The 22583-nt window shown below is 40.4% G+C and overlaps 1 protein-coding gene and 1 long non-coding RNA gene across 2 annotated transcripts in view; both read right to left on the bottom strand.

Moving 5' to 3' along the window:
• RFX7 (regulatory factor X7) overlaps positions 1 to 894 on the bottom strand; it is a 56896-nt gene extending 56002 nt beyond the window's left edge. The window contains exon 1 of the mRNA XM_064157562.1: positions 531 to 894. Within this exon, the coding sequence (XP_064013632.1) occupies positions 531 to 676 (146 nt within the window). The 5' untranslated portion in view covers positions 677 to 894. The remainder of the gene's footprint in view (positions 1 to 530) is intronic.
• Positions 895 to 1399: 505 nt separating this feature from the next.
• The window catches only part of LOC135182932 (uncharacterized), a 30924-nt gene continuing 9740 nt past the window's right edge, over positions 1400 to 22583 (bottom strand). Inside the window, exons 2-4 of the long non-coding RNA XR_010305355.1 lie at positions 13123 to 13222; positions 5414 to 5490; positions 1400 to 1495 (exon numbers count right to left, since the gene is read on the bottom strand). This is a non-coding gene — a long non-coding RNA (uncharacterized LOC135182932). The remainder of the gene's footprint in view (positions 1496 to 5413; positions 5491 to 13122; positions 13223 to 22583) is intronic.

Genomic DNA, 22583 nt, shown 5'->3' with positions numbered 1-22583 from the left:
CACCCTTACTGCATCGCTCTGCATTCCCTACTGCATCAACACTCTGTGCCGGGGGTCTCATGGCAGCGTTAAAATACACAGACATAAAACCAGAGGGCCGCGTAAGATGCCGACTGCCTGAAACGCCTTGGGCAGGTGAGGCTGTACCATCGGGCCGAGCACAGGCTCCCTGTAATTGCCATTATCGCGGCACACACAGGCAAGCAGCACCACGAACCCACGCCCGGCACACGGCGGGCAGCCTCCTTCCTGGAAAATAACAAGCACCGGGCGCGGCAGCAGCCACAACCCACCCGACCCGCGCACCTGCCCGCGGCCGCGCCTGTGTTCCGCGCCGCGCGCGCTCCGGACGCGCCCCGCCGCGGGGGTTGTGGTGGGGGTGTCACGAGTGCCTCCGGGCGCAGCTCCGCACTCCTCAGCACAAAGGGGCCGCGCCCGCGCAGCACGCCCCCCACCTAAACCCTACCCCAGCGCTGGCCTGGGGCGTAATAGACCCGGGCGGTGTGGCGGCAGCAGAGCCCGGCCCTTACCAGATGGAGCTGCGGATCTTGTGCTGCAGCGCGCTGGCCTCGCCGCCCTGCAGCCCTGGCACCAGGGCCGGCAGGGCCCCGCCGGGCGCGGGGGTTCCGGTGAGCCGCCGCGGCGGCTGCCCCTCCGGCTGCTGCTCCTCGGCCATGGGGGCGCGGCGGCGGGGACGCGGAACGGCGCTGGCCGTACTAGGCCTCTGCCGCAGCCCTCGAGTGAGTTGCCTTCCCCCGCTGCCCTGGGGACATCACGGGCGGAAAGCCGAGCCGCGTCCCGCCGCTACGCAGCAGGATGGCGAGCCCGGCCCGCAGCACGGCGCATGGCGGCACGTCCTCCGCCGCCGCCCCCGCGCAGGGTCGCTCCGCGCTCCCCCCCGCCTCGCAGCACCTGGCCCGGCCCTCCCTGCGCCGCCGCCGCCGCTCCTCGCCCCGCGGCCGCCGTGCCCGCCTGGGCGTCGAGTGCGCAGGCTCGGCGCTGCCCGAGCAGACGGGCCGCCCCGCGCCGCCGCTGCCGCCGCCACTGCCACCGCCCGGGAGGGGGCCGGAGCCGGGGCCACGGCTAGCGGCGACAAGCACAAGTCGAAGCCGGGGCCGGGGTTGGGGGAGCGGCCCTACCGAGAGCTCTGGGCTGGGGCCTGCAGGCCCCTCCGAGGGGTGCTGGGCACCTCCTGGAGCGGGCCGACTCTGCGGGGGCGACTGCCCCTGCGAGTCGGTGACCAAAATAACACATAAATGTATGTATGTGTGGTTTTTTATAGACGGAGAGAGATACCATAGCGTAGATGTGGATTATTTATACAGAGTGCACCGTGCATAGCTGCGCACTGGCGACACGTGAACTGCTACTGCTGCTGCTGCAGCGACAGCGGCATTACATCAGCGGGCTGCACCACCGCCGCCCGGTGCCTCCCGGGGTGCTGCCTGCATCCTCCCCTGCTTCCCAGGGCTGGTAGCACTCTGGAAATGCGCGCCTGTTAAAAAACAAATAAAAATTCCTCGCTGCTTACATGTCAGTGAGGAAGCCAACCACTCACACTGGGCAGTGGCCGCCTGGGCTATCTTGAGCTCAACCGTCTCCTGGGTCCCCTGGACATAAATGGGGCCGTGGTGCCCTTAGTCCTACAGGCCTTTACCCTCAGCTTTCCACGACCAACAAAGATAGCTCAGCCTGTCCCTTTCTTGCCCTGTTTTTCCAATCGCTTCAATTCTGGAAGTGTTCTCAGGGAAACTGACAAGTTTTGTGTGCAGATCGCTGAGGCAAGACTTGGCCTGGGGTGGATACACAAGTGCCCTTTCCTATGGTATATAAGGATAAAGGAGTGACTGATCAGTGACTGCTGATCACAGAAAATGTAGGCCTAAAGACAGCTAATAATGTAAATGCACACACAGATACATGACATTGCTAAATTTAGGAGATGAGTATTTCTAAATTACTATGTCACCAACCACAGTGAGACTTCAAAAATAAATCTTTGCTTATGTTTCCACAGCTCCAAAATCAGAACACTAACAGCTATGATGATGAGTTTCTTCTTATAAATCTCTTCTCAGAACGACAAAAACTATGCTGCATTTTCTGCATCTCTTATTAAAGCCATTTTTTAACTTTTGGGTTTTTTTATATGGCCATTAACACACGCACACAAAAAGTTAAAATTGTAACTAGAAGCAAACAGGAAAAGAATCCAGTTAAAACCCCTAACTGCTGTGCTTTTTGCAGGAAAATTACATCAATGTGCAGGTAAATTGGAAGACAGGTGAATGTCCCTGGTGATATTTTCTAGTTTTGTGCAATTGCCTCTTAATACCAATTATATTAACACAGACAGGATTGCTTCTGCCAACATCTCTGGTTTGGACCCTGTGGCATCTGCCTGGCCAGAGCTTTACCTAACAGGGGTCTCAGCTGTAACAGCATCTGGCCAACGCATAGCTGTCAGTGCCTAACTGAAATCAGTGGGCCTACACATTACAAAGTCCAACAGATGAGCATCATGTTTGCAGGATTGTAGGCTATCTCAGTAAATCAGGAAAATATCTATCATTTTGGTGTTGCTTTCAAGTCTAAACCAGCAGTTGGAAGTCAAATTTATTGTTTAGTTCTTTGTGAATTTAGTTCCCAGCCATGTCAAATTGTGATCACATTTATGTACAGCTGCATGGGCATTATATGCCAAAAAAAAAAAAATAAGTTAGTCATATCTCATCTGCAAAATCTACCACATCAGGCACAGGCTGGCACCTCAGGGCTGCCATCACCACCCTGTAATCGTATCAGGTGTTTTAAAGTAGAATGGGATTAAATTGCCATAGACATTAACATAAGTGTGCTTGTATTTTTGTGGTGGAAGTGGTCAGTGGGCCTCAAAAGCTACATCTGCACTCCAATGTCTCAGCATCAATTCATGTGGGTTTTGGTTGGTTTTTTTAGAAAAGCAGCTTTTTTTTTTCCCCCTGTGATTTTTTTTATTGTGGAACCTTTCAGTTGTAAGCCAGTGTCTATTGGTGGGTTTTACTCCTCAGGCCTAGCAGTAAAGAAGAATTTAACACTTTTTGCCAGCATGATACTTGAAATAAATGGGTCTGTGTTGTGTACAGCTACAGCAGAGGCCCAGACTCTGTCCTCCAAGAGCCTTTTTTATATTAGGTGTTAATTTCCCCTCAGTGCTTTCATCACATGCCTCAGTGCAAATGAACATGGGGCTTGGTACAGGTTTGTTACACTTCTATTTTAATACCACATGAGGATTTTTTTTCCTTTTTGCAATAGGTAGGGCTCATAAACAAAGATCATTTTAGCTGACTCCTACACAACCAGCTGAATTTGCCTTGTGTTTCATACGGTCTGAGCACCTGTGCAAAATGGGTGAAGGGAAAACAGCAGTGTTTTGTACGCTGTTTATGGGACTATATACAGCACCTTGAGTGCTGTGGCCAGTTCTGAGTGCCTCAATTCAAGAGAGATGTTGAGATACTGGAACATGTCCAGAGAAGGGCAATGAAGCTGGTGAGAGGCTTGGAACACATGCCCTATGAGAAGGGGCTGAAGGAGCTGTGTTTGTTCAGCCTGGAGAAGAGGAGGCTCAAGGGTGAGCTCACTGCTGTCTACAACTACCTGAAGGGAGGCTGTAGCCAGGTGGGACTTTTCCTTTCTGTAAACTGCCTCTGTAGACTACAATAAATCTTTGTCTCAATGTAATATCAAACAGGCTCAGCTGCTGAGCTTGAAGTTGTGAGTATGGTGTTCCTGTATACTGCATACTTGTCTTCAAGCTGGATGAAATCAGTAAGGAAGAAAAAAGGCACTAACTACCACAGCCTAGCACTGGTTTATGTCCATCTGATTTTAGCGGTTCAGTTCTTCTTGGTCAAAATTCCAGCCCTCTCCCTGCTCATCTTCTGGCCAGCAGCTCCAGCACCACTTAGCACAAAGTCAGGATCTTCTTGTTCACAAAGGCTTTTGCCCTTAGGAGTGCTTCACAGAATCTTCACTACCTTTCTGCCAGCAGTCATTGCTCCTCCAGCATTTGTGGTTGCTGAAGGCAATGCTGCCTGTGCCTGAGAGTGGTGCTCTCAGTGCCTAGTCAGGATGCAGCAGGAAACGTCTGGCCTCTGCTCCACCACCATCTGCTAAAATCAGGCCTCCTCTGGCAGGAGTCCAACAAAAAGTAAATAGTGTTTCACAGCCAGATTCCAAACAACAAAATAACTGAGAAATATGGCTTACTGCTCCTGATTTTCAGATGCAAACCATGGAATTCTCTAGAAACAAAAATCCTTTTTATGTATCCTAAGACCTTTTGGTTGCCAAATGGGTCCATTGATGCTAACTCAAGGGAGAAAGTGTAGCAGTGTAGCAATGTAGCAATTAGCTCAATTAATACATTTGCTAATTTTTAAGGTGATTTTTTTCTGAAGATCAGCAATGGCAAAACATTAAATTGTCAATCTGGACTTCAGCTTGCAATATTAGTACAGGAAACGATACAGTAAGAGAATAATTCTGAATCTTGCTACTGTACAATATTTTTTATGATACAGGAAAGAAGGAAGGACTCAATGAAGTGTGAATGATATTTTAAAAGAACAGATTGTCATGTCTTTTAAAATAGGTCAAGTTTATGGCCTAGTTTCTTTTAAAATGTCCATTAAAGCAGTGAGGTTTGAATATCTGTGACAGTGCCATTGTTTTTTTGTTTTCAGCCGCATCTATGTGTGGCTCTAGTTCTAAGGCAGAAATGTTCCAGTGTAACACTACAATGGTAAAGACCATGTGTCTCAAGCAGTATTTCTGAGCAAGTTACACTGAGCAGTAAAATCTCAGCACTGGCTGGATTTCATCCCTATGCTTGATATTGGGCTGAAACAAGTATCTAATGAAAAAAAAAACTATATAAAAAGGTGATGACCAGTGAAGCCAGCATGTGCAGATGCAGTCCCTTTAAACTTGACCTAATAACTCTGTAAATGTTAAGAGGGTTAGCATAATCTTTTTTTTTCATCTTCAAAATTATTTAAATTGATTAACTTTAAGCAGAAAGTAAAATTACAGTAATGGCATTTAGACTGAAGATACAAAAGACAGTACTTAAAAGAACAAACCAAGGCTACCTATGTTGAATGGAGATAAAATATGATGGACAGCTGTGAAAGCAAAAGTAATCTGTATGTGCACATTCAAATAAGAATTTCCAAGATATTTAAAGAGAGGAAATTCTGCATGCATTATTAATTAATATAGAATAAACACCATCTGTCTTCTGTGTATGGAGCAGTCTGGTACATATATTTATGGATGCATCTTTGCACTATGAATGTAACTTAGACACCATACACATGTATTTATGATGTTACATGGACTTAACTATTTAACTTAATACACATACCAGTAATTGTGGTTGGCCTTAGTGCAGCTATATGGAGTGAAGCAGAACATGAGGAAGATTTCCTTAATCTCAGAGCCCTAGAAAAAAAAAAATACAAATAAAGAATGGTTGTGCTTGAGGAATACAAAGACAGGACTTGTTACTCCACCTACTCTCCCCTGCAGATGAGGTGAGAGCTCAGCCTGTGCTTATTAAGATGCAGGGTGTCCCCACTAAGCTTATCCAGAAGGGATAGTGCCCTTTAGATACTACTGAAAAGGTACCTTGTTGTGGCAAGACTCTGAACACACCTAGTGCACAGCCAGTAATAAACATTAGTCGTCTCACAGTGTTGTACAGTAATAAACATACTGAAGAGCTTGTCAGTGTATGCTTCAGAAAGAAGTACAATTTGGAACAAAAGTGTCTGTGCATACACTTGGAATACAAATCTTCTACAGGCTATGGACTTCATTATGAAAACTATTCACGATTCCTGGTAAGCTGTGTGTGAAAGCAATGCAAAGGCTTGTCCAGTATTCATTCCATTATAATATGGAAAGATAAGTCAGCCTTTTATAATGGCAACAGTTTTAAGAATACTCTTGTTTTAATGATCAACATTTTTTTTGCACTAAGATTTGTAGTTGTAACAACTCCATCGTGGACTGGAGCTTTTGTTTTGTACCTGATCCTTCTCTGCATTCTTCAAAGTGTGAGCTGTTATGCACATGGCTTTGTGTGCAGTTTGTGATATAAAAAGGCTCAAGTCTTTTTGCAGAATATCACTAAGTGCCTAAAAGTCATTTAGAGAGCTCCCAAGGATACTGATTTACAAACAGCTCTTTTTCATGTATTACTCCCACTACTTCCTGTAAGACAAGAATGTTATGCACACAGATACGGTTTGAGTTTTCACACAAGCAGTTCCTCCCAATAATGCTTTCACTTCATAACAGATCATAAATTCTTGCAATAATAATTCTAAGAATATTATCTGTCTGCTACATGCTAAATAATTAACAAAGATGGCAGCAGATTTGGTCTGCATTTGATAAGTAGCAGGAAAATGTTACTATCTCTGCATTGATCCTGTTTTCAATTGCTGGCAAAGACTCATCCTGGAAAGAAACCCACTGAAAGGTCTTCTTCAGCAGGAATACATGATTGTAGATTATTCAGTGAGGACCAGAAGACTAAATTTCATCTATTTATTACCTGAATCAAGTTGGGAAACAAAGTCGTATTACTCATGTGCACTTAACAGCTTCATAAGGTTCACAGGGAGTTTTCCTCACCAGCATAGAACTCAGTGGAGCATGGATACTATTTTTTCTTATTGGGGTTAAATGTAAGAAATTAAAGACTGTTTATGATATTATACATACATTCAGATTCTTAATACCTTCAGCTGCCTTTGTAATGAAGTTCACACTGTGTGGTCTTGGAAATCAGCAGCACATCCAGATTTTGGATACAAAACAGAAGTTTCAAGTAGAATACATGTTATATGGAACATACAGGATAATTACATTACATGCTAAAGTAAGGGAACTGGCTCAGCTTCCTGAAGGATGGGATTTTATTCTCTTGGGCTGAAGCAATCTTCATGAGGGTTGGAGCCAAGAACATTGAAAAGAAAATGTTCTTCATCATCCATCTGGCTGAAATCTTGTACTTATCCTATATAGGCACTGTATCTAGCTCAGAGGCAAAACTGGGCTATCAGGAAAGGTACCACTGAGATCAGGATGAAGTCAGAGAGCTATTGAGGGAACCCAGTCCATGGGCAGATAATAACATGTGAACAGGGGTGGGAGGAAAAGGCTGAATAGCAGTTCCCTGAGTATACCAGTGAATGAGTCAGCAGTGGTGGCTATAGCCTTCTCAATACCCACAGGGATCTTCGTGGTCTTAACCAACATGTTTGGGTTGAATGCTCAACCCAGCAAAAAAAATAAACAGTAGCAAAATAGTTTGAATAGGGAAAGAATGCAATCCTTTGTCAAGATCCTTTATCAATTTCTTATTTAGTCAAACAGTTATAATATCACTGCTCTTGAAAGTACTGCATACAGCCAAGAAACAGCTGTTCTCTTGCTATCAGGCATCTAACATTTCTCTAACAATTCAAATGAAGACCAGAATAAATTACAAGTACAGGAGAGCACTTCATGTCCTCTGCTATTTTTAAGTAAACCTAACACATGATTAATAACTTTGAAATAAATATTATGTGTGAAATTATGGCATTTACATAAAAGCTGCCATTTTACAATGGATATCACCTGGAAATAGGAGAGTGTGAGAATTATAGTTGATGAAATCCTGGAGTTGACTGGGATGATGCTGTGAATTTTTTAATGTTTTTTATCTGAACAACCTCTAGTGGAGCAGCTTAGTTTACAAATCATGGCACTTTGCAGTTTTATACCCCAACAAGAAGAGTAATATAAATAAGTCACCTCCATAGCTTGATTTTCCTGAGGCAAATTTCTCTTCTTCATAAAGCAAGAGACACATATTTTTCACCATCAGGAAGAAAGGAAATAGGAGCAGCTTTTCTTCTGCTTTTGATTCTTGCTTTAACCCCTAGAATGAGTTGGTCACACTCTGGTCATTGAAATTTCCCATACAGAAAGGAATGGGGCATTTATCTGTTTGGTTCTTTTCTTATTTTCTCTCTTTTCAGTTTTAAAAAAAGTATTTTTAAAATACTTTTGCTAGACTTTTTTAAAAAGTCTAGCAGACCTCAAGCTCAAAAATCTATGACTATTGCTATTTCCACACTGTTATAGGGTCCATGTAGTCAAGCATGATATTAGCCTAGTAGTAAGCCTTTTCTGTATGTGTTCGGAAGGTAGGAAAAGTAACATTAGTCCTTCTATTAACTTAGCAAGCACACAGCTTAGAGCTGCATCTATTTAGGCTTCTAAAAACAGTTTGCACTGAACATGCCCTCTGGCTTCCTGGCAGGGCTACTCCCATACCAGTAACTTGATATACTCTCTTATGATCACTGTAACACCGGCCAAGCACACAAAAGTAAGAGCATCTTTAGAAAATACCTCAATGAGTTAAAAAAACAGCAGGGCACAGCTACCAAAGCCATGTCTGAGATTCTTCCCTCTGCCAAGCAGAGATGGGACTTGGTACCTTCTGGCTATTTGATACTCAAAGAGGAAAAGGATGACAGCGCAGATGGCAACTTCTTACACAAAATATCTATTTTCAGTATTGCAGGAATTGATTAGTTTTTCTTTATTCCTTCAGCACTGAGATGGGGAGGGAACAGAAAGATGTCACCTCTGCTAATAACACTCCAAATGATTAACTATACGATATAGATGCAGACTCTTCCCTCACTGTACTGGGGCAGCCTAGAGCAGATGATGCACTTGCACAACCATGTTAGAGGACAAACACTGTCATGGCAGAGATACAGAACTTTATTACTAGCAATTTAACTATAAAAAAGGGAAACTGCCTGGTGGGCAGTTAGAAAAGGTTATGTTTTTAACCTTATCCACAGAGTATTTAGTCTCAAATTACAGATGCAGACGTAGAACACACTGATGTTACTTTCAAACGTACCAGACTTGTCTCACTGATAGCTGGATTTTTGAGTTTTATTCTGGGCTTTTTTTTATTTTGAGAGATTTCTCAAACAGAAAATTCTACAATCATAGCAAACATTCCTTGTCATAAATAAGTTACACTCTGCTTTTCAAATTTCCTCCCTTTGTTTCTGAAAACATATTAATGAAGAATAATCATAGCTCAGTCATAAAAACAGTCTATGGCACTCTTTCATTTCTTCGTCTTTCTTTGCTAGTTTGGTCCTTCAACTAAACCCACTATGCATGATCAAGCCCTAGATCTAATAACTTGGGAAGATGATATTTTGAGACGCATTTTCATTAGCAAGTGAAAATCCAAAGAGAGTGAGGAAAAGTGTCCTCAATGTGATTCATAATAACTACTGAATAAGAGGTCAGAATATAACAGGATGAAAACCGAAACAAAACCAAAGAAATGAAAAAAAGAGCAGGCAGGCAGACTCCAGCTAGTGAGTTGGGCAGCTGTGTGCAGCAATAAGAACACATGGGTGCATTTGCAACTTCCTCAGACACTGACTGTAAAACTTCAAATTAATTTATGCTTTTGTGCAAATAAGGACACAGCCAAGACATAGTTATGTTAGGTCAATTTTAAATTCCTCTGCTCATCTGTAGTTTTTTGATACCACTTTTGAGGGGTCTAAGGAGAATCTTTTTGAGGAAAAACAGCTTTGGAGCTTGAAAACTCCCATCTATAACAGCTGGTGCCCCAGACAGAGTCTAGAAGAAAGAGCAGTTTAAGAGCTATCAGGTTGCTTTTCCATCTCACTGGCATTACAGCTTCATAGTTCTCACTTATTTGGGACCAAACTTGGATATGAAGAGATACTTCTGCATAAATATAATTTCTCACATCAGAAGTGGGGGCTTTTAATGTAATAGGAGCAGGCCTGCTGCTTTAGCAGGGGCACTGAAGCAAAGCAAGTGAATGCTCTGCCTCTTTTTGTTTTCTGCTGCAAGTATGTAAATACTGCTGCTGCTTCTGAAACCCCATTGCTATAGTGCTGCTGCAAAGACTGAGTAGGTATGAAACTAAAAGTACTGCCACACAGAGTATAGTTGTCTCAGAAAGTTTCTACTGAGAATCATGACTCTTAGGTGTAAAGGTCTCTCTCATTCATGTTTGGTTGGGGATTGTTTTGTTTTGGGGGGTGGCTGTAATTTATTTTTCTGTTTTATCTCCCTAACCCCCACCTTCTGGCAAACCTGCATTCTGGGGACTAAGCAAATAAATTCTAAACCTGAGACAGTTTTATTGTAACTGATTAAATTAGCATAGTCTCTGTTTATTCGCACTGAAATTCTCTCTCAAGATTTTTTTACACTTATTTGAGTTGGCAATATTGCACAATCAGAGAAGGTATCTAGAATACAGTATGATGGAGCTGCTTTCAGGGGCAGCATACGTGAATTAACCTAATGAATCTTATCTGAAAACCTCCTCTTCAGGGAGCAAAAATACAACACACAGCTTCCCAAATTACTACAAATAGTTTTCCAAACATTTCCAAGTAGTTTGCTTATTTTGTCATCCATAAGTGTCTGAGAAATTCATAATCTTAATATCCAGTTATTTGCAAGTGTGCACAAGCTTCTTCTGATTTGGCCAGCAGTAAATAATATACTTTGTGAATTTGAAACACAATTACCAGGCAGAGAAGAGTGCATGCACTGCCCTGTTCTGCAGTTTACCTCGATTCAGATACTTTCACTCAAGCTACTCAGGTAAAAGAAGCAGCTTTACAATTTTCCCTGTAGTACATTCCCCTCCAAAAAAATCTCCCACACAAGCATTCTTACTCCTGCAGCTCCATCAATGCTAGTGAGTGTGGGATGGCTGGCATTTTTGGTACAAGAATATTTGGACCCTCTCTGCAGTGTCTGCTCTGCTCCCTTGAATACATTTGCAATTAATCAGAGGAACATATGACAAAGGGTGGTATACTGCGGAAGGTACCCATTGCACTTTTACTTAATATCCCTCATTTCATGCAGAAAATGATGTTCTCTCTCCCCCTGGACTCCCTTTTTCCTTCAAAACTGCTGAGCAAGGAAGACTAGAAGTTCTGTCTGAGGAAACTGAAAACAGTAAAAGCTCTGATCTATTTATGAAAAGTGCTGCAAGAGAGCCAGAGTATGGTATTGTCTAATATACTGTAGTAAAAAAAACACTATAAAATAGAAGCAGTTCAGTTAATTTTCAAATAGATGCTGTGTGGAGATGGCAATCTTCAGATTATCCTCATTATTACTTTCATATATTTTACATTGATTCTCATCTAAAAATGGTATGATGAATTTATGTGGTATGTAGTCAAATAGCTAGAATACATTAAAACCACACCCCAGCTGTGTAATCACTATCCTTATAAAGATACATTTTTATATGTGGTTAATGCTGGGAAGAATTCACAGCTTCGATTAAGGGAACATCAAAATATGTTGTTTATTGCAGAAAAAAGCATTTGCAGCAATTTAAAACATCTAGTCAACACCATACTGCTAAATCTAGATAATAGAAATCCTAGAGAAATTTGAGCTAAATCTGTCTGGATTATAGTTGTGGGATTACTTGAATGCTAAATTACTGTGTATGCTTCACTCACAAACAGTATAGGAAGATGGATGACTATGCAGATCACAATAAAATCCATCCCAAGAGACTTTTTCATACACTAGGTAAACAACCCCTCTCAATTTATCAACTGTTCTGGATTGAAATAATGCTGTCATTTACTTTGCTGTTGCTGTGTAGAGGAATATAGTTTAACTTGAACAAAGATTTTCCCTGTGCATCCTTTGCACCACACTGAAGGTGGGAATCTTAATTTGCTATTGTGTTTGTATAACCAAATTAAAGAAAACACAACTGTAGTTTAGTGTGTAATAAAAAACCAACAAATTAAATGCAATATTGAAAGAAAAGATTAACCCTAGTTATCTTGTTAAACCTTCCCCTCCCCCACTGTTTACACACCAGTGTTTCTGGCTTTCTAAGGACACAGAGTGAATGAACCTGGATTGACCTGACACATAGCATCTCTCAAACTTTCCCCTTGAATGATTCACAGATGTGTGAGCTGTGACCAAAAAAAGCAAAGAGGAAAAATGCAGGGTACTGTACAGGCTGAGTGAATTTGAAAGAGGTGATACAGTCCAAGCATGCCATGCCCAAGTCTCTCCTTCACTGCAAGCATGCAGCTACTGATTACAAATGTGCATTCTTTCAGTTGCCAGCTTAGCTCAGTTTGACAACTGCAAGTGAAATTACCTTCAGATATGTTCATAGAATAATTATTCTAATTCCTATCATTCTGATCACATGTCTTAGTTTTTCTTGCTCTCTGATGCAGTTTTGAGCTTTTGGGTGGCAGTCCATGCAGGATGCAGTTACATGGTACATGAAGCAACTGAGAGGGCTTTTCCGAGGAAGAGAGTGAGACAGTAATTACAACTTCCTGTGAACTACTACCATCAGCTACCAGCTGATGTAGATTTGGCCACTTTGACTTTCTTCTTTCTTATTCAAAAAACATATGCAGCTCTGTGAACAGATCCTAGGAAGCTGTCAGTGTAATCCTTTGGTTAAAATATGAAAAAAGCAAAAGAACCAGCCTTAGCCAGAGAGTTCAGCTGCATCCATATTTAAGATACATAGTTTTCAGCAGAAAACAAATTCAGAAAGGGCATAATCCCCTTGCTTTTTATGGAGAAAGAGGGACTATTATGAATAGATGCCATAGAAATTTGGGTATGGTAGCTATTATGCTCAAACTGTATGCATGTGCTAACAGATTCACAGTGTCAGCATTCTCTGCTGTTTGAGATGACAAAACGTGGGTTCCATACTTTGTATTTTATCTATCAATCAAAGGAGTAATTTTTCCCTATTTCTGCCAATATTTTGTCTGCTTTTGTGATGAATGTTTGAAGATCAGTTGACCTAGAACACAGAACCCTTAATGTAGTATGAACCATGTAGTCTAGCACGTACATGAAGCTGAACCAGAGGCAGTAACAATTACATGATTTAACAGTAAAAGGTTAAAGACACCTAGACACAAATATCACAGCATGAGAGGAAAGCTGAGTTACTGAAATTAGGCTTACCCTCTGTCAGTGACTGCACTACACATTGCAAAGACTCCAGATCACACAGCACCAGTCCCAAAGATGGTCTCTGAATCAGGGTCTCTGCCATAAAAATAATCTGCAGAAGAACAGAAAAAAAAAAGAAAAATAGATAAAGCAAGTGAAGGAGAACAGTTTGGGAAGTGCCAACACAAGCACATGTTTTTAGACTGAGCTAAATTAATGTATAAAAGTACATTCTAAGTGAACTTTGAAAGAGATAGAACTATTTCATACCATGTTGCTAGTTTAAGGGATAAATACTTTGAGGGATTGAAACTTTGGGAACAGACTTAAAACAAAAGATGAAATCTTATTAATCTCTAATTGTACAGTATAGCCATAGATCAAATAGTAAAATAGGGCCTTCATATTAGTTGCAGAAACGCTAGATATGCTTCTCCCATCTCTTATATCTGTAGCCCAGATAGAATTGGAACTATTTTCTCCACCAGGAAAAAAAATCAAACTTCACAGGCAAACATTAGCTAAACTACCTTGTCTTTCTGAGGAAAAAAAAGTTTTGATTAGCATAAGTGACATTTCAGAAGATGGATCAATTTCCATTCAAGAGTAGATGAAACAAATTTAGAAATCTGATTCAGCAATGTAGTTAGATAATGACTCACATGCTTAGCACTATATATGAGCTTAACCAGTCTCCTGAAACACAGGTCCAACATTAGAATAAATCTCCAACAAAAATCAAGTATTTTTCAGATGAAATCTACAAAACTATTATGCAAACTGGGACACCAGCTTGGACGCTGCTCCATAAAATGCTGAATGCTCAAACACACAAGTGGTTGGCACTCATCCAGTGGCTGTTAAACGTGGCCCAGAAAAGAGGCAGTTTATTTTGCTTTCTTATTGGACAACTGACCACATAAGGAAAAACACAATTATACATGGCATGGAATAACCATAAAGCTACATGTAATGTTAATATCAACACAGTTGGAAAAACTGTATGGAAAATAAACCATAACGTCAGTAGAGGTAGTTTCTCTACTACAGGCCAGCACTTAGGGTGGCAATGTAGCACAGGGAAAGGGTGCATGATTGCTGTTTAGCCTATAGTGACCTCAAAGAAAAAAAAAAACAAAAAATAAAACCCCCAAAAAACTCAACACCTTTTTTTTCCCACTGCCATTACCTGCCTTTTTTTCTCCTCTTTCACAAGCAATATATTACAAAGTTTTTTCCAGTCCATAATTTTCCATTGTGTGTGGGTTAAGTGTTTTTTTTTTCCCTTCATCTTTCCATGTGCTTGATTTGAAAGACAATCATCACACAAACCTCTACGAACTCTGTTCATTGCTCTTTCACAGTCGACGTGCAAGACTTCCAATAGCTCTTTTTTTTGCTATCCTAGTTTGACTCTGGAGACCCTTTCTTTAGATTATCCTGCAGGACTAAATGAAATCTGACAACCCTTTCAGGAGATCTGTTTTGCTTTTCCTGGGTTCCTATGTTCTCTAGCATTATCTCCCACTGAAAAGTTCCTCCCCTGTAACCCCCTATATAGGGGGCAGAGAGTATTTCACTGTGCCTCAGGCCAGTGAATGGAGCGAAATACCACATGTGAGTTAGGTCTACAGTAAATTTGCAGGGCAAGAGAGGAGAAAACAGGAATGCTGTGAGCACTCACCCTGTACGTGTTTATAAACATTACTGAGTTTGCTCCTTAGTCTCTTCTCCAAGCTAAAGAGACCCAGCTCCCACAGTCTCTGCTTGTAAGGAAAATGTTCTGCTCCCTTAACCATTTTTGTGACTCTGTGCTGGACTCTCTCAAGCAGTTCCCTGTGCTTCTTAAACTGAGGGGCCCAGAACTGGACACAATATTCAAGATGCAGCCTCACCAGGTTGGAGTAGAGGAAAAAGAGAAAATCTCTTGACGTACTAACAAGTCCTTGGAGGACTATTATAAAGAGGATTATAATATTAAGATATTTTTATTGTATTCAGTATCTCCTTAATATGATTTCAAGTGGAAACTGTTTCTCATCTATCTGAACTAATCAGACTGGACTAGATGATCTTGAAGGTCTTTCCCAACCAAATATACTCTGTGACTCTGTAGTAACAATGTCCAAAACATACCTCTGCATTCCCTCTCACAGATCAATTCTCATTAAAAAAGCTCTGCTTTAGTTTAAGCTAGCTTGCACATTATTGCTAAGCTGATTGCCATGATATCTTGGCAAAGTTGATGAGCACATGCAATATATGTACCTTTCAAAAGATTCAGTCCAGTTTGACTTCATGTATAGAAAATAAGAGCCACCGTGCTTTTTCTGGTGGTTATCCTCACATCAGACATGTTCCACAATGTTGTACTTTGATCTCGAATCTGAAGGACATCTTAGACTGCTGTGCAGCATCTGCAGCAAGAGCCAACTTCAGTGGCAATTGTGAGGGTTCAGCACACCTCAAAATTAGGCCTTGTATTTTTAAAAACTATCAAAGGTGCTGTTGTTAAAATAACATCTCTGCTTTCACGTGTGGCAGAACAACAATAGCAAAAACACTCAGGAATTACTGCTGGCTCTGCAGTAACATTTGCTGTTGGAATCTGATTACAAAATCAGGCAAAAGATAACAAAGTAATGTTCTCCCCACAGCCAACACTGAGCTACACATCATTTACTACAGTTAGCAAAAAGGTTTGTACCTCCTCTAAGCCACAATCATTTTCCAATGCAGTTTACTAGCATACTGGTGATTTACACTGGGACATGTACGTTTACTGGAACAACAGAGAGTAGGCATTAAGAGGGAAGCCCAGGGCTGAACTGACAATACAGACTGAACTAATGGGGTTTTTTATCAAGTAACATAAAATGAGCAAATAGCAAGACTGGTGTTACTCTATGACTAACACTGAATGTGGACATTGACATATATAAAGTGTTAGAACTTGTTTGTATTTGTTACATCATATTAATTTGCTGGGTGATGTCCTAGATCAAAACCAGCATTGAATGAAAAATTAATAAAAATATGCAGGTTGATGATAAAGGTCAGATCTGTTGTACTGTTGTCAACATAGCAACTTTGAAAGACCTCATCTTCATTTACCCTTGATAGGCACACTCAAAAATACAATGTGGCAAGCCCCAAAAAAGCAACAGTATCAAAAAGTGTTGTCCAAATGAATTTCATGCTACCTAGCTAGCATGCTACTTTCCAAGTGAAGAGGACTTGGATACAAGTCGTGACGCACCTAGGCAAATATTAATGGAAACAGCACAAGTATTCGGCTCTTTCAGGAGCTAGAGTTTTGGTACTAAATACATGATTGAATTTCTTACTGACAACCTTATGTATAGGAACAACAAATGCAGGCCAGTAACAAAGGCTGTGAGGAATAGGAATAGCATAGGCAAATTTGCACATGCTGCTGTTATAACTGCAGGGCTCCGCATCTAGGTGACAAGAGTGTTGTTCAAAATCTGCCCATGCCCCTCTGTTGAAATGTGAGCAATTTCTTCTTAAAAATAGCTTGTTACCTCTCTCAAGTTTAAGTGAGATTTGGTTTATTTCTTCAGACAAAGATTTGACATGCAAAGTGATGATCTTTAGATGAGTCTCAGTGATCAAATATATAGGAAAAAAAAATCATTTAGTCCAATTCTACTCCTAGTTTGCCATAAGTGAAAACAAAACTTGGGGAGGAGAAGTCACTGATTTGTTTCTTATGTAGCCTTTGCTTGTAACAGAATAAGGAAATAATTTAATTTAGGAAAAATCTGTATTGTTTCAGAATAGACTAATGAACATTTGACAAAACTAGCAGTCTAAGTGACTGATTTTGGTCTATAGTTGAATATGCAAAATTATTTCTTTTCTTTCTAATCGAACTTCACACACTACAGCATTTCAGATGGGAAATTTGAAAAGATTTCCACTTTCAGTGAAATTAATTATTACTTGGCTGCTTTGTGAACAAACCTGTAAAACAGCATCAGCGTACATTGCAGCAGCCGGGATATCCTCCACTAAAAAAATATTGTGTCTGACACAGCAGGAGAATTTCCATCACCAGTGAAGGATATTTCCCTTTTACTTTGACATTGTCATGTTCTGAAATCCTCTGAGCCACTGTAACGGGAGGATCAAGTGCCTTTTTACATTTTTTTTTTATTTCAATGTGGCAAACTTTTGCACTGATAAACTCACATATTTTTCTCAAAAATACCAGCTACTACTACAATGACAAAAAAAACAAACCAACAACCACACAATTGTCCTAACAACCTGGTAATAATACAGTGGCCACTTTGAAGAGTGGTCTGAAGAGTATTTGCCAAACCTTTTGATCTGTAATAATCAGAACAGAAGTGCCCAAAATCCAGAGATTAAAGGATTAGGCTTCAAGAAAGACTTGTGGTATTTCAAGAAAATGTGACTGATGCTCACCACTTATTTTTTACAGTGCTGATGAGATTTAGTGTTTAAGGTCCTTTCCTGTTCAGACATAAAAGCTGCTGTAATCAGAGTATTACTAGGGAAAACTACTCTGTCTGGGGATTCAATATGTTTAAGTTGTTGAGCCAAGGTTATTGTTTGGATTAGTTTAGGGAGGATGACACTGAAATAAGTAAGCACCAATAGAGCAGCAAAGCAGAGAACAAAGAAAAATGTTTGCATTTTTAAATAGTAATCTGGATAGCCTAAATATGCTGGTTATAGCCATACATATTAAAAAACAGAAAACCAACAACAAACCCAACCAAACCAAAACCAACAACATACCAAAAACCCCAACAAACCAAACAAACCCATAACCTAAGCAAAACAAAAATAACTCCACACACCACAACCAAAACACTCAAAACACTTAAGACCAGCCTAGAAACTAGGTTTACACAGCTACTAAAAACAGAACAAACATTTCCATTGCACTGAAATCTATATGAAAGTAACTCTGGAGGCACTGGAGATAGAAAGCAAGGTCAGCTTGCCCATCCCCCAGCCCTGTTGTCCCTCAAAATCTGTGTGCTTTGTTCTCACACACCTCCCTGATTTCTGCCACACAAAACTCCTAGCAAGCAACTAACATGCACCAGGTCATTCTGCTAGAAAGCAGAAGATGTGAGGCCAATAGTAAATTAGCTTAGAATACTTGTCAGCAATTTCTAAAGATTTTTTTTGCAGAGTAAATGCATCCAAACAGCCAGCAGCTTTGTGTAAGCAATACTTGGCTATTAATAATATTCGGTCATCTTTGTTATTTTAGAGAGCCATTAGAGATGCACGAGAAAATATTAGCACACAAATACATTCCAGTACACAACCATGTCATTTCAAACACCATTGGATTATTATTACTGATTAGGGGGAAAAACCCAACAGCTGTCTGGGGAATTCCCTTGATGTCAGGATTATTGATTTAATAGCTACACATTGTCTAGATCCTACCACTCCAGTAATGTCTGAAAATGCTGTATATGAGGTTACACTTTTTTTTTTTCCCCCTGTTACTGCATTAAAAAAAATAAGTATTTTAGTACGATTTTTTTGGGGTGAATTTAAGATTAGTAGTCACTTCCACTCCACACAACAGGAATATTAAATAGCAACTGTATCTTTTAAAGCAAAAGCCAACATGATTATTTAGAGCTGAAAAAAAATCCAAGTTTTCAGAATGATTCTAAGTATTAAATTTCACCTACAATTTATTCCAAGATTCTGCTCTTCTCTTTCCCCAGCCCTTTAGACTGGAACTTAAAAACCAAAGCATAAATTTAAGGTAGGGAAATTATTCAAGTGTGAAGGGGCTGTAATTGTTACAGTTGATTAGGTTACAGTGATATGCTTTGGATCTACATTTGACATCCTCTCTGGTACATTTAGTATAAGTCAGTAAACAAACAAACAACTGCCTGATAGCTTTAAATTCTTTGCCTTTATCTGTGAGTGCTGTAGCCACACTGTTTCTGGTTTACTTCCTTATGACTGGGTTCAGCCCGTGTAGGCTGTGGTTTTTGTTCTGGGTGAAGCTCCCTGTGCATGCTCTGCTTGCAAAGCACACCGATAAGAGGCACGGTGTGAATGGCAGCTTGTGTCACATGGCCCACGAGATATGGCACACTGGTGCAACAGAGGCACCTCAGATATTAATGCAGGTCTCTTTCGAGTGTGGATTGGATTCTTTTACCTAAAAACATGGATCTTGACTGAGGAAAGCATCAGCATACAGACCTGAAAGTGTAAGCGTGGTGTAGTAAATAATATCTCCATGACCACTTCCCCCAGAACATGGTAAGCTAAACAGTACAGACAGTCCTGCTTAAACGAGTATACAAGGAAGAATGACACACAGTGTCACACTGCCTCAATGAAGCATCTCTCTTTCCTAGGATGGAGGTACAGCAGGCAGCAGCAAGTCCTATAAAGGCCTTTGCCTTCTAGAGGTGAAATCCAAGACCTCTCTCATATATATGTATTAAGTTTAATTGAGTTTTGCTCTACCACATAAAAAGAGAATATAAAGCCCTTTTATGATTCTCGTTCAAAAATAGAGTAAATATTTTGCATATATAATGCTACTTATGTCTTTAGCATGGGACTTAAAAATAAGCTTTTAACAAGGGTGTCTGTGGCCTGACACATTCAGAATGTTTATGGAAGAATAAGTTGTCCTAAACCACTGTAATTTCTCTGTTTCTGACAAGTAATATGATAGAGAGTGAAATCTTGTCCCTTCCTACAGTGTCTCTTCTGAAAATTGCAGGTCTCTACTAAGCATCATGACTTTCACAAGAAGTGTGGAAAACTCTGCATAATGGATCTTTAGGACAATAAAAAGATGTTATGAACACAACATGTGTCTAAAGGTGTAAAGATAATAGCTTCATATAAAAATCTTTTATATTTTTACTGGAGGAAAATCACAAAATTTATGCCTGCAGAAGGAAGAGGGTCATAGCTAACAAATAATGTATGTTCTTTGGTGTATACTAATCCTCAGTGGTCTTCAGCAATAAACTATTCTAACATCATCTCAGCTATGCACACCTTTCTGTCCTGAGCCACTCCTACCAGCTATATTGATTGAGCTGTTCTGTGATCTAAATCCTCCTACTCTAATCAGGGAGGTCCCAAGTACAGCTTGTTACAAACATCTATCTGTTTGAAATCTGCATCTACTCTGATGTACACTTCATTTAAAAATGACAAAACCATTTTGATTTTACAGTCATGATGTTTGAGTCAACTTAAAAAAAAATGATTACATGGAAAATGGGAATCTGCCAATAACTAATGGTGACAATATCTTAGACCATACCAATGCTGTGTTTTCAAAAGCCTTTTTGTTTTATTTCCCAGATAAACAAATGAGGTGACTTTTTCTAGCTCCTTATGTATCTTGCTGCTGGTTGTCATCTCTAATATAAGCCTGTTCTCTGCCCAGTTACCAACTATGCGTTACAGAATTAACCAGAACTGTTAAGGTCACATGAAGTCAACTTTAAAGTGATAAAACTTTAGTGGAGTAATGGATCAAGAAGGTACCAAAATCTCTTATTTCTGTCTTCTACATCCCTGGAGAAATTCTTTAAGAGTTCACTAAGAAAAACTTATCTAAACATACTAATCTTTTCATATTATTTCAAATACAAGTAGTTGAATTCTAAATCCAGTTGTTACAGTATTTCAACAAATTATATTAGATAAATCATGCAGTGAGTCTTAGAAAAATTGTGTAAATCTGCGACCCTAACATATATTTGTTATTGCTCCCAGAGGGCTCTAAATAAAAAGAACCTTGAATTGCTGTGTTTGTTAAGATATTTCATCATTTATGATATAATACATTACCCCTCTTTTGTTTATTAAGACTTATCTGAAAGCTGGCTAGGAAGTCCGTGGCTCTAATCTCTCTAATCTCAACCAGTGATTTTGTGGCCTTAGTATGTAACTAGCAGAGATTCTCTAGTTAATACTTTTGACATTTTAAAAGTGTTATGATCTTATAGCTATATATGAACTTTAAAAGCAGTAGAATTATTACTATGACAATATTTTAATTCTGCAAAACCAGGACTTTTCTTTCAGGGAAAAAAAGAATATATTGTTGCTCTTTAGAAAGAGCATGTTTGTCCTTGTAGCTTACATCCCGCCAACCTTGTTTCCCCTCTCCAGCTCCTCTGTTTTTCTTAATATCCCCAGAACCTTGCTGAAGAGGTCTCCAAAACATCATTTTGGTTTAGGATACTTTAATCTACCATAGAATCCACAATGTATTTCTTAACAAAATCTGTCTTTCATCCAGGGTGGGTTTGGTTTCTATTGTTCACCTTGCCTATTCTTGTTTCTCCAAATCAAAAGTATAGCTGATAGGGAAAAATTTAACTTTTTTTCTTTTAATTATATTTTTCAAACATCACCATTAACCTCTTGCTATTCTTATTAGTGAAAAACCAAACCCTAACATTATTTTAACAAGCTGACAATTTTTCACAATTTCTGCCTTTCTCCATTAGGCTCTTTTCTGTCGATACCTTTGCATCAACATTACTGTTAAGCACTTTCATTTTCTACATTGATATTTCTGGGTTTTGCCTTCCACCTATCACATTTGTCCTGTCTTTCATTTCATCTCCATCTATCCCATTGCACTGCACATCTCAGTGCTCGAAGTTCATCTCCAAGCATTTCTTCCATTTGGCAACTAATACTTCTGCAGAAGTCCTTCAACTACACACAGACCTTCTACTGCCAGTCAGCTAAGCCCTTCTGATTTCCCTGATGCAAACCTCTTCATTAAAAACAGGCAGTCCATGTAACTCAAGGTATAGAACTACACTAGGCTTGCAGGACAGATACCTACATGGGTGTAGGATAGTGGGGTTATCGTGGCATGGAAGGGCACTGTTTATTAGAAACTTGGGAAAGGAAAACAGAGTGAATGAGCACCTGAGTGGGAGAACGAGGGGTGAGAGAGGGATCAGGCCTGTGGGTGACCGGGAAAGAGAAAAGTAGCAAAATCAAATGCTGTGGGAGTGAGGGACAAAAATAACGTTAAGATTCAAACACATGGCAGAGGACAAGGCTAGAAACAGCCAACAATCACAGAAAACTGGGAACAGAAAACATAGAGAGGCGACAGCACAAAAGAGCAGTAAATTGGCTGGAACAGTTGCTGTAATACTGCAAATGTAGTGGCTTAATACCCTGAAATGAAGGTATGGAGGCAGGGCAGTATGTAGCAGGGCCATAAGGCTTGAAGAGAGGGGCTGACAATAAATGTTTAGTACCATAATAAGTAATACACCCTCAGAGCTTATCTCTTCCTCCTCACCCACATCCACGGCAGCCCAGTGCCGGCTGATCTCCGACCGTGGGTCTTCTCCCCGTGCCCTGGGATCGCAGTCGCTGTCACAGGGCTCCTGACATGGCGTCAGCCTGGCACCGAACTGTGTCACGGAAAA

The sequence above is a fragment of the Pogoniulus pusillus genome, chromosome 17 (genome assembly GCF_015220805.1).
Source record: "Pogoniulus pusillus isolate bPogPus1 chromosome 17, bPogPus1.pri, whole genome shotgun sequence".
NCBI classification, from domain to species: domain Eukaryota; kingdom Metazoa; phylum Chordata; class Aves; order Piciformes; family Lybiidae; genus Pogoniulus; species Pogoniulus pusillus.
This window is presented reverse-complemented; position numbering and strand designations above follow the sequence as displayed.